At 37.4% G+C, this 13,383-nt stretch overlaps 1 protein-coding gene across 1 annotated transcript; it reads left to right on the top strand.

Annotated features, from left to right (window-relative positions):
• The first annotated feature begins 9,043 nt into the window (after positions 1-9,043).
• On the top strand, positions 9,044-13,113 carry mmp20b (matrix metallopeptidase 20b (enamelysin)). Its single transcript, XM_030778142.1, has 11 exons — positions 9,044-9,050; positions 9,336-9,415; positions 10,006-10,244; positions 10,566-10,714; positions 10,829-10,954; positions 11,149-11,307; positions 11,758-11,926; positions 12,279-12,412; positions 12,501-12,657; positions 12,746-12,849; positions 13,013-13,113. The coding sequence occupies exons 1-11, from the start codon at positions 9,044-9,046 to the stop codon at positions 13,111-13,113; spliced, it is 1,425 nt and encodes a 474-aa protein (XP_030634002.1).
• The last annotated feature ends 270 nt before the right edge of the window (positions 13,114-13,383 follow it).

Genomic DNA, 13,383 nt, shown 5'->3' with positions numbered 1-13,383 from the left:
ATTCAGACAAGCTTAGATTCGAATTGATTGCATCCAGATTACATCGTTATGCATAACAAATGCATCTCTACATAGAAGAAATACATCTTTACATAGATCAAACACATCATTACATAGATCAAGCACATCTTTACACAGATCAAACACATACTTTACAACTGTCAGTGCTCACTACTGGTACAGTGATACAGATGAGACACTGACAGATACAGTGCTAACTATGTGGTTATTCACATGGGTCAGATAAAGTGCTTTCTTCTGAGATTTTGGATTGCAAGAAGAGAATGTGGGGATATGATTTTGTTTGAATAATGACTACATTAAAATGAAAACTGTGTATTCAGATGTTTACTTGATTTTTACTGCAAATATTGACCAGCAGGAAGTTTTTGTGGAATCCTACCGCTGTTTTAAGGAAGAATAACAATACTCATGCAATTTTTCATGTGGTTTGACCTGGGTTCATTTCAGGTGTACGAATCAAGTAAAGGATATGACTCCTTGACATCATTCAGAGAGTGCGTGTGTGTGTGTGTTTGTGAGTGTGTGTTAGGTAAAGCTAGTTTAATGACTAACTTTCATAACTGTAACAAATATTCATTTAGGGGAAGTATGAGAGTTAAGAATAAATAAATAAATAAAAATCTCATCGTGCTGAGCACACAGTTAATCAAAGTTAAATCCAAGTGTTAGACATGATGCATATGTGACCTCCTCCTAGCTGTTTTCACCATTATAGTCTCACAATGACACTGTTGCCATTGTTGCCATGTGGCATGATTTCTACCACTTAAGAATCACGTGCTCTATGGCATTTATTGTTTCTCTGTGGCCGTATAAGATGAAAAACGTGCTAATTTGTTATATGATCTATTTTTTTGGTTAAATTTGGTTAAATTATCTATATATCCATAAACAACTGACAAACTGTTGAAGACTTATTGCCTGGAGGAAATGCATCCTGTCTTAGAGAGACTGTTTTAGTGACCATGAATCATGAATGAGGAATGGTGGTGGGGGGTTTTCCCGCTGATGCAGTTCAATGCGCTCACACACACACACACACACACACACACGCACACACACACACAGATCCAAGTAAAATCCCTTCCTCTATGGGGGGGCAGAAGACACCATGAGGACCAAAGTACACAGTTTGTAGTTTTTGTTTGTTTTGTTTGTTCATTTGTTCTTTGTCTGCCTGATAAAACCTTGAATTTGTCAGACAGGTAAAATTTTAAACACTTCCTGACTGTATGAGGTGGAATCATGACACAACAATAGGGCAGAAAAAATGTCTGAGAAATTTGACATATCATTAACAGACAACAGACAGTACTCTGAAATCCAAGTTTCAGTATTAGTGTACAGTGTTCAACAATTTTATGCAAACAATAACAGTACACAGGTCTACTGAAGAAGGTCTACTGTTCATTCAGCAGAACAGGTAAAAATTGGGGTTTAAGTCTAACCAGTCTCAAAAAACAGATTAAAAATATCTTTCAGTCTTTGTGCAGCAGAACTTAATCAGTCTTTCATGATCAAAAGTGCCCTAAGAAAATCAGACCTGTGGAAAAAAAAAGGTTTCCATAACTGAACTTCGAAGGTACAAGCATGAAATATCAAAATTATACTAATAGTGTAGTGGGTTTTACTTAGCTGATGGAGACATTCAAAAACAGAGTATCAAGACAAGTGAATCCTCATGAAGCTGGTTTATTATCTTTATATAGCAAAATTAGAGGCCTCATGTCAAAACATAATTTAGAAAAACTCATTCATGCTTTTATTTCCAGCAGAGTTGACTACTACAATGATCTTTTTACAGGCTTTCCTAAACAAAACTACCAAACAGCTTCAGCTTGTACAAAATGCAGCTGCTAGAAGTCTTACGAAAACCAAAAGAACTGACCACATTACTCCAATACTTAAGTCCTTACATTGGCTTCCAGTAAGTCACAGAATTGACTTTAAAGCACTGCTGCTTGTTTATAAATCACTGAATCGGGCAGGACCAAAATATCTATCAGGTGTGTTTCAGCAGTACACATCTACTAGACCTCTCAGGTCGCTGGAGAGAAATCTGTTGGTAATACCTACTTTCAGAACTAAACATAGTGCAGCAGCTTTTAGCCGCTATGCTACTCAGTAATGGAACCTGATGACATCAAACGTGCTCCAGCTGTAGCCAGTTTCAAATCCAGATTTAAAACCCAACTGTTCTCAAATGCTTTTTGTTAACTGATCGAATGCACTCTACTTTTTTTTTCCTATGTTCTTTTAGCTGATCTAATGCACTCTTCCTTTTTTAATCTTTCATTTTTCTATATTCTTTTATCTGCTCATTCGTAAAGCACTTTGAATTACCAATGTGTATGAATTGTACTATATAAATAAACTTGCCTTGCCTTGCCTATATGTCTTTAAGTTTGTTTTTAGGATTTATCAGATGTACAAAACTATGAATATATGTATTAAACATAGCTTTGTAAAGCTGAAAAAAGAAAGAAAAATCAAAATGCCCAAATAAATTAAACTCATGATAGTACATTTACATTACATTTACCTTTATTCATTTAGCAGACACTTTTAACCAAAGTGACTTCCAAGACAGGCAGAAAGAAATCAAGCATAAAGCCATTGTGGAGCTGTCTATTGTACAAATGCCACCGCTAAGTTCAGTAGCAGATGAGAAACAAATGCAAGAATGGTGAGGGAAAAATAAGAGAGTGGACAGCAAGTGACTCAAAAGCACCCATAATGTAAACTACTGAGGACCAAGTATCCCAGTTAAGTGCTATGTAACTGCACATATTAAAGCTAAAATCTTTTTTTGCATAACAGCATAAAAGAAAATGAATGGTTTATCTTTGTTGGGATTGTCAGATTAAAAATCTGGTTTCTTTCACTGACTACAATGCTTACACTCTTTCCTTGCCTGCTTGTTTTTGTATCCGCAGTGACTGACAAGTATTCCCTCAGTGTGTATTAGGAAGAACAATAACAAGGGTTTTATCACTTGTTCCAGTCACGGCACATTTTTGTTTTGTTTGTCTGATTGTATGTACATGCACTGCTGGTTTTGATGTCTGATAGAGAAATCTGAAGCACAGCTGTGTAGAGCGCAATCATCTTCCCGACTTCATCAGTTCTTTGAATGACATGGGGCACATTTCAGTGTAATCGCCAGAGGTGAACACGTAGCAAAGTGTGAAAGCTCCAACGTGTATGATCTGTCATGAAATCCCATTCTGTAAATCTTCATGGGAATAATTTCTTTTCTGCTGACCATCGCTGTAGGAGAAACAGACCACAACAGTCACTGATGGCATTGCTAGCTCCCTGTTAACAGCCAGCACATGGGGAGGAAAAACACAAACCCTTTTGCTAATTTCCAGTAAACTATTGCATCAGCATTTTGAGTCAGGGATTCTGATGTAGCCATTGTTATTTCGATGTGATGATGATCACGGTGCGATTCATTCCAAATTTGTGGTGGACTTTTCATCTAAATATAAATATAAACATATCATCACTCCTGCTACCACATTCAGAAAAATAAAATCGAAGGCTCTGAACGGATGTTACCTAAGACGAACATTTCTAACATTAGATAGAGGATGTGTAGGCAAAGGGCTTTAAAAGGAAACCACAAACGTCAAGGAGATGGGGGGGAGTGTTAGTAGATGTCTGGGAAATAACCATAAACATTTTCCCCTAGTTCTGTAGAGTTGTGATGCTATTTCACAACGTGGTAGTTTCTTGAAGAAAGATGTGATGAAATGGTTAAAAATAAATTAAAGGAAACATGTTGTGTAACTGTAAGCTTGAGCATTTACTGTTATGTCTTAAACACTTTCTAAGTTTTGAATTTATAAATAATAATCATTGTGTTTGGATATTGACATCACGTAACAGAAAAAGAAAAAAAAAAGGAAGTGATTTTCTCAAAAAGTGTGGAAGATGTGATAAGTGTTCTACTGTAAAACTGTTCCTACATATATCCAGCTCCTTTCTGCCTTGTTCCTCTGAAGAGTGAGACATCCACCAGTTACTGAACCCCAGACATAGTTTACATAGCTAATTAGCCTAAACAAAAAATTCCCAGAAAAGAGATGCCAAAGTTCCAGTGCTAAACTAAGAGCAGATGAAGGCCAGTCAACCTTTTCTCAATCTTACCTTTAGTTTGGCCATCTACTGAAAAATGAGGGAAATTACCTGAAACCCCATCTTGAGGCTGTTAATGGTTTTCTCAGTCAGAGAAGTGTACACTGGCTTAGTACACAATCTAGATGGCTTTGGAGTGTCTTTTTCAGTAAAGCTCATCTGGCAATCTTTTTTCAGTGATGTGTTGGAAAGAAGTTTGAAAAGAAAGTCTGAAGGTTGTGGATTCAAATCTGCAGTTTGCTCTTTGCTAACATGGTTGTGAGGAAGAGACTTCCAAACCCCCAAAACTGTTAAACCCCAGATGCTTCAGGTTTTGTTTGCAGATTTCTGTTTTATTGTTGCAGGATATACAGGAGTGTGGAACTGAAAATAATTAATTTGCATTCCTGTTTGTGAAATACCAAATTGTAAACTGTAGATTGGACAGCTTAAATTGAGAAATTCTCTGCATTTTACATATTTTACAGGATTTAAAAATGCATTTATGAAGTGCACTTGAAGTGCATTTAAAATGAATCTGAATTAGAATGAACAAATTACAGGAAGTATACAGAAAAGTGTGCGTGACCCCCCCCCCCCCCACACACACACACACACACTCACTCACACACACACCAAAAAAAAAGGAAAAAAAGAAAAAGAAACACTTCTATCGACCCACTTGAATAAAATATCAAGTATTTTTTAGAAAATAACTTCTCCTCACCCTCAGAAGATATTTCCATTTCCACTTTTGTATCTATAATGCGTTAACTTTGCGCTTTGACCATGTCCAGGCTTGCAAGTGGAAGGTTGTTCTGATGCATCTGTTAAAAGCAACTCTATTATCCTTCGAAAAACCAATGTACAACCTGCACCAAAAATCGAAGAAAGGTCTGAGGGTTTAACTCATCCCTGTGGGTGCACTCAGAAAAGGTTACACAAACAGAAAGCGGTTGTGTCAGGTTATCTGTCTATCATTCAAGGTTTTCATGCAAATTTTTTTCTTTCCTCTGTGCCTCTAACTCACCATCTGACTTGCCAGTTTTCTGCTTTTTGCCAAGGGGCTGTTTACAGATATTCTCTGACGTACAAGTGCTCTGTGACTGCCTTTTCATCTTTGAAATGCAAATGATTCCAAAATAAAATCACCTATGAACATCTGTCATAACTTACTGTATCAAAATCTAAACCACCTTCATACTGCACACAACCATTCCAATTCAGTTTACATAGAACCAAAATAATACATGCAAGCATTAATGGAACAGTTCATCAGTATCTTAAAAGTATAAAAACATGTTTAAGCATACTTAAGAATCTTTTGTTTCTACATGAGTTGTGTGTCATGTTTGGAGAAGAGACTTGGTGACACACTACAGGTCAGTGACAGTGATCTCAGTATTTACCATAGTCTTAACAGACCAAAGCCCTCCTGTCATGGGACTCCAGAAACACATTTCACAAGCACTGTAATCACAGTGCTAATGTGGTCGTACCCTGCACAAACCTGGAATGCACAGCAGAGGGCAGCAGAGCTTCTCTGACAACCAGAAACCAGAAATAAATCACTAAGTGAGTAACTCAAACCACAAGGTCATGATTTGGCATAAAAACAAGACTGTTCAGTCTTCTGAGCCTCACTTCATCTGAGATTAATAAACAGACCAGAGAGTTGTGGTGTGATATGAGGAAACTTGGTTATGAGGGTTTGGGCATAGTCCTTCTGCCCTGTTTAGTGTTCATTTATACATACAGTACATCAACATTCAAACAGTCAAGGCAATGTGAGAAATGGGCACTAATAATATGAAAATACTGGTGGCCACATCCAAATCAGTAATTCTCTCATGTTTGTCCATGAATTAGGCTAAAAAACAAAGAGTCAATCTCAGATGAGTTAAATGGTATCAATAGCCAAGTCTTTTGTTCACAGTTTAGCTCTGCCCCCACCATAATGACTTCCATGGAAATGTGGGGAAAGGTTGCTCTGACTTAGAAAAAAAAAAGAAAAAAAAGTTTGCATGTGTTTGCAAGTCCATTAGTACGCATGCTGGTACTGATTTGTCTAACTGTTCAATTCATTTATCATAAAGCCATCTTATATCAGCAGTGTTAAGGATTTTTTTTATGTTGAGTGTGTTAAGTATGAATTTGTAATGTCATATCATTGAATTTGTCATATCACAGGTATACAGGTCATTTATTACTGCCTGTATCTCTGTGGTGTGGTCTCAAAGTACTCAGAAATATTATGTACATTTTCTGTTGGCCTTTAGTTAGAGCAACTAAAAAGCAAAGCTGTAAGCTGTTTTCACAACTCTTTTAGGAAGGGTGTGGTCAGAGGTGGTGGAACGAGACTTGGTTTGTGTTGTGCAATAAAAGTTATTTGGATACGAGATGAGTTTCTGTGTAATCTGTAGATCGGCTGGGTGGCTGGCACTCCGCTAAAATTGTGAAATCACTATAACAAACAAGTCAGATTGATTGCAAAACCAAATTTTTTTCTTATGTCCACAAACTGCTTCGAAGGTCCATCAGAAGACCAGCAGGGAAAGTAACATGACAACATGTGACATGAAACATGTGTCCACAGTCAGTGGTTGCTGATCTTTTTACATTTTTTTTTCACTCCATCTGTTCAAACAAGTGCCTTGGAAGTACAGGGCACAAAATTACACCAAGGAGACCTTCTAATTTCACCCTTGCTGAGAGCAACTCTGCCAAAACTTTTGGCATGTGTATGATTTTGTTAAGGTCACAAGAGCTGGGTGATGCTTGTTCCTGTTTAATTACGTTCTTTCCCTTGGACTTTTTAGGGTCAAAGCAACAAAGCTGCTGGAGCCCTACTGTGTTTGTTCTGATTTTTTATTTATTTACTTATTTATAAACATTTTTATATTGCTGTAAGTTCATGAACATACCTCAAAATAGATGATGAAGACTAAACAAATATGACACAACAAACAGAGGTTGACAACAAATTACAAAAAAAAATCTACAGTAGACCAAACCCGTAATTAAATTAGTCACCTATTTTGTTTTGTTCAGTGCTGAATTTTGGGTCTCATAAAAGAAGTCTCACAACTCTAATATTTTTTTTCTCCACTTGTGATGGTCTCTCTGCGGATAGCCTATTTATGTTTTGCTGGCATTGCGTAGTTGAAGGATGAGATTAACTCTTAGATATTTCTTGAAATAAAACAAGATTACATGTTACATAAAAAGAGGTTCTTATTTATCCTTAGTTTATATAAATGCATAAGTATGATCCTGCTCTGAGTCCACAAGTTATTCATTGGCTTAGCAATCCTTTGACTCTGGACGTTTGTGAGCAATGTGAACAAGCATGTGAAGAAAGTTTCTCCCAAATTAAATATCTCCTGCTAACTGGAGGCATTTGAGTACAATCAGTTATAAACAAAAACAAAACAACAAACAAACAAAAATGTAATTTGTAGCAAGACCCTGCTTGAACAGTGCTTCACCGATTGCTTTTACATGTATCATGGTGTCTCGCGGTGGGATTTGGCTAACACAGTGTTCTCTGGAGAATAAGCAAGAATACAAATGCCTAGTAAATGTGTTTAATTTTCAATCCATTTTGCAAAAGTGACAAATTATTGTTGCTTTTGAGAAGGCATTGCTTTGAAATCTGCTACATCTCTAAAATATCAGCAAAGAACAGTAAAAAAACAAAAAAAAAAAAAAACAAAAAAAAAAACAAAGTGAAATACTACAGTGGAGACTTATTTTTGCTGGATGCTGGTATAATTGCACATTCCTAACCACCCACTAAAAATAGCAGCTCTAATAAATTTTCCTCTGTTATCAGGCCAGCCTCTTATTTTGACTATTCAGTGTCTGGTTCTTTCTGTACAAAAATCTCCATTTTTCACTTACTTTGTGCATTAAAATTATGGAGACCACACTGGGTATTTGAGTCTGAAGCATGTGTCCTTTAAAATCATATGGCTATGTAATTCTATATGCTATTGACTTGAATTTCTAGAGATTTGCTGTTGCATAAAGGTTATGACAGCCCTCTGACCATATGAAAGTTGGTGCTCCATTAAAACCTGCAATTAATTTGGTCTTTAACGGATCTTTATATATTATTTAGAATTTATGAGTTGAACAGCTGAAAACAGTAATGAGTTCCAGGAAAGTAAGATTTTTGGAGTTGCATATATGTGTCACTTCCAAGTAATCAGCAATTCCCAAATCAGTAAACCACAACACGCTGAGTAAATGAAACATTAGAGATGACCAAGCTTTGGAAAGGACCAGGCTGATAAAAAATGCCACAGAGCAGGGGCCCAAATCTGAGGCATCTGGTGACTTTATCTCACTATCATATCCAAGACAATCTGTGTTTACAATTACAGGTAATAATGTATATGTTTCAAAGGCATGATGTGAGTTTTCATTGGAGATGTGTAGCCCACACATGTGACAAAGCCAAGTTCACGTTCTGAAACAACATGAACCAAGGCAAATCAAACCAAAATATTAGGAGTCAAGCTGTGACCACAGATCAAGTCATGCCTACCATTACTTCCATTAATAACTCTCTCTTACCTATGACCTTGTACTGTTATGATAGTAGTGACTGAGTTCTACAGTGTAAGTTCCTGACTTCAGAAGTTCAGCATTAAAAGCTTTTTGTGCCTGGTCCAGTGCCTCGATCTTGAGAAACAGAGCTTACGAACGTGTCACAAGAGCAGTAAAGTTACACACCCACGTTTTTCTTCTTTCTCTTTTTGACAAGCTTTCTAGCTAAAATGAACAGAAGTCTCCTATGTCTAATACAAGCTCTCAAGAACACCAAAGGCACGGCAATGCATTTAATATATTTAAATAGAGGCATTTTACACATAACTGAAGGTGCCCCAAAATGTTTGGTACGTTGGTGCATTGTAATTTGAGATATATTTTTTGACATGGCATTTTTCCTTGTGACCTGAGTGGAACCCTCCCTGCCATTATGCTGCTGTTTGAGGTATTCTGGTCTTGGCACCATGTGAGTTATAATGACACGCTAAAAGACGTTCCCATAAAGACTCTCAGCCCTATGACTTCTTAAGCTACCCCATTTCCCTGTCTCTGAAAGCCAAGCTGAGAGATGGAGCTCGTGTTTTGCTTGGCTTGCGCCTCCGCGTTGGTCCTTTGTTGCCCGTGTTTCTCAGCGCCTCTATCATTGCTTTACGACGATCACATCACTACCCGTCAGACCGGACTGAGCCTAAATGACCTGACAATAGCAACAGTAAGTGTTGACTTTGAATATTCATGTGTCAGATCAGCAGAGTGTGCAGTGATAAAGTCCTCTGATGTGGTTGTAGTGATGTGTTTTGTCCCAGTGATGCAGAATTACAGCATGATGTGTCAGTTTGTGAAGTCTGGTTCAGCATCTTACATCCGGTGACAAACAGCATGGAGGGAAATAATGTCGTCTTTGTTTTGCGTGCATGCATGTGATGGTGTGTGGTGAAGATAACTAAACTTCATACAATTCAAAGGCTCATTTAGTTTAAAAAAAAAGAAAAGAAAAGGAAAAAAAAACTTGAGGGAGCTAAATTTTTCATGAGACAGCACACACTTACATGCTTACATTTAATTATTAAGTGAAATGACTGGTTACTTCACAAACATGTTGTGGCAAATGATATGACAAAAGACTATAATAAATATCAGTGATAGATATTGCAGTGTTGCAGTATTTTCACGTAACATGTACTGTATATTTATTTAGACTGGTAACAAATATATCTACTTGAAATCACCACGGTTTCACCTCATCAGCCGTGCTGAATTAAATGAGTAAAAATAGCACACTGCTTAATCACTCTCCTGCAGAAATACCTCCAACAGTTTTACAGTCATCAGAGGGAGCCTCCTGCCCGAAGGCGGAGAAGTCGCCAATCTCTGTCCTCCAAACTGAAGGACATGCAGAACTTTTTTGGGCTCAATCCAACAGGTCACCTTGACTTGGACACACTAGAGGTGATGATGACTCCCCGATGTGGCGTTTCTGACGTGGATGATTACGGTGACAACGCAGGAAACAAGTGGAAGAAAAACATATTGTATTACAGGTAACTGCAAGCGTTGCTACTTGAACAGGTATTGGGTCAGTTATTTAATACAAACTATAACACATCTCGAGACGTGAGTGTTTATCTGTTTTAAAGTGGAATTCCTGTGGCTGTTCATCTGCAAGATTTTGTGCCCATGCCAGTCAAACTGATTCTCCTGATTCATCTAAATAGATTTTCTTCAAGACTTTGATGAGTCCAATAGTGAATATTCACAAAGCATTGAGTTAACTAAAAACTTTGCATGGATGTTGCTTTTCTGGGTAGATGGTTGGCTTTTCTTTCTCTTTGAGTCTTTATTTAAGATCTGTTCACTTTCAGCATTGGGAAGTATACAAATGACTTGCCTGCTAGCACTGTGGACTCTTTGCTTGCGTCAGCATTAGACGTGTGGGCCAAGGAAAGCCCTCTGACCTTCTACAGGACCTATTCTGATAAGGCAGACATCATGGTGGAGTTTGCCTCTTATGGTGAGCAGTCCTGTATTTAATTACTGAGAGATTGAAACCTATGTCAGATCAGAGGATTTAATGTCATATATCAAATGACTCCTTTCTGTATGTGATGCTCCTCTACAACTCAAGAACACGGCGACTCCTACCCCTTTGATGGTCCACAAGGTATATTAGCCCATGCTTTTGGTCCCGGTGAGGGCACTGGAGGAGACATTCACTTCGATGAAGATGAATTTTGGACAGATGGATCCAAGGGTAACGTTTCTGACCAATATGTGAATGTCACAAACTGCAGAATCAGACATGATAAGCATTTTAAGGGGGAAAAAAATTAAAGTAAAACAACTGAAACACGACTCTTCCGTGGATATCTTTATTTGTAGGAGTCTGATGTCTTTCATTCTTTATAAAAATACTTTTTTTCTGTTTTGTTTTGTTTTTTCATCCAGGGTTCAACCTCTATCTAGTTGCAGTACATGAATTTGGCCATGCTTTGGGATTAAGACATTCTCAAAACCCTGCATCCATTATGTACCCAATGTATACATATAAAAAGTCTCTGAACTCGCTGTCCAGTGAAGATATAATGAACATCAATGCATTATATGGTAGGAAAGCTCGTAGCTACTTTCCCACTGTTTTACAAGGTAGTCTTTGGAATTCCACTGACCTCATAGTTTAACTTGGACGCCGTGACTTAACCGCAAGTCTAGACCTCTGCTTTTACGCATTCTTCGGCTCCATGCCGGACCAATCTGACAACATAGCATGGCAAAGCTAACGCTAAGACATGACACTAATGTGAGAAAATAAAATTAGCCACCAACACATTAGCTTACTGTTGTAATAATATCTTAATTACACTGATCATTTTGTGACATACAGCCTCTTCTGAGGAAGTCATTTGGAATATCACTTCGTTTTTTTTGCTGTTTGATTTACCCACAGTAGGAAACTGAGATAGTAGTCTATGAGACAGTTATGGCAAACACTGATTTAGAACTATGTAAAGCGGGAATGATAATAATAAAAAGTGTTATTTTTTTCCTGTTCTGCAGGTCCAAGAAACAGCACACGTCACTCATCCACATTAGCCTGGAATTCTTTCTACAACCCTTGGATCTCAGGATCTCATCCCTCTTCATTGGTTCAGGATAAGTGCAGTCCCAACCTGTCCTTTGATGCTGTGGTAATTCTGGGGGAGGCCATTTTCTTTTTTAAGGACAGGTCAGTTTTGCAATAGCATCGCTGATGAAGTGTACGTGCAACACCAGATGAAAAACAGAGTACAGTCCAGTGTCCATTGTCCACTAGTAAAATAAACCTATTATTTGATAGGTGACTTTAATCAGCTGATTAGTTATTCAGAAAGTTATAATGTGTATTAGACAGGTAACCAAACTTGTCTTTCTGTCCATTACATATTAGATACCTGAAATTTTGAATTTAAAGTTACTCGGTGCTTCAATTAAATGTCATAATATTAATGATAACTTGTTATTTGTAAGAAAGACACTACAGCTCGGAATCAGAATCTGCCAAAAGAACTGAACAAAAATGTTCTTCTCCACCCACCAAGGTATTTGTGGATCAAGCAGAATAATCTAAATGACATAAAAGAAGGTGCTATCAGCAACTTCATGCCGAAAATAGACACTGAGATCGACGCTGCCTACTGGGTTCCCAAGCGTTCAACAGCATACCTGTTTAGTGGTATGCACATCATTTAGTTTTCCACAAAGTACCTATCCAATTGCAAAATGTCAGGTCAGTCACATCCTCTGTGGTCAATCTCATACAGGACCCAGTTTCTGGATAGTTAAGGGATCACAAATCAAAGGCCGACCGAAAAATATTGCCAGTTTTGGATTCCCTTCATGGGTACAGGAGTTAGATGCTGCAGTTCACATCAGAAGAACCGCACATACCCTGTTCTTCACTCAAGAGTTTTATTGGAGGTGAGTTACAGAGCTTTAAAGGCTACTCTGAACTAATCATGCAGTAGATTAGTTAAATGGTTTTAAAATGAGTTTTATGTCTCTGTAGATTTAATGAGAGTCGTAGAGCCATGGATGACATGCACCCAAGGTCCATTAGAGAGGATTTCCCAGGGATCTGCATCCCAGTTAGTGCTGCTGTTCACAGAGACAGTAAGTACACTCAAGATAAGTTTCTTTCAGTGGATCTATACAATCAGTTATTTGATCAGTGCTAAGGAATATTTTGCAAAATGTTTTTATTGATTGGTTAATTCATTCATTCATCCAAAGTCTCAACATAACTATTAACTGAATTTCTATCACATTTTCCAAGGTTTCCTCTACTTCTTCTGTGGATCAGAGGTGTACAAATATGACAGTGCACTGAAGAAAGTTATTGGAGTTTATAAAGCAAACTCATGGTTGAATTGTTAACTGACAGAACTGACCCAATCATTAGTCTTGCAGCTATTTTACACTCTGTTATGTAGCAACAATAAATATCAATTCAATCTCTATACCCAGATTTTTTGTTTTTTCAGAGGTTTTATTTAACTAATCTTTTATTTTATTGCCTTTTTGAACATACACTAATGGTTGTCCATAACTGAATTAGATTACCTGGCCTTTATTAGCAGCTGCTTTTTTTAATTAAATTGAAGTTGTGAACAACAATTCTATAAATTATAACAAGAACATCTGTAG

Source organism: Chanos chanos, chromosome 6, assembly GCF_902362185.1.
Source record: "Chanos chanos chromosome 6, fChaCha1.1, whole genome shotgun sequence".
NCBI lineage: Eukaryota > Metazoa > Chordata > Actinopteri > Gonorynchiformes > Chanidae > Chanos > Chanos chanos.
The sequence above is the reverse complement of the archived record's forward strand: the minus strand, read 5'-3'. Positions and strand labels throughout refer to the sequence as shown.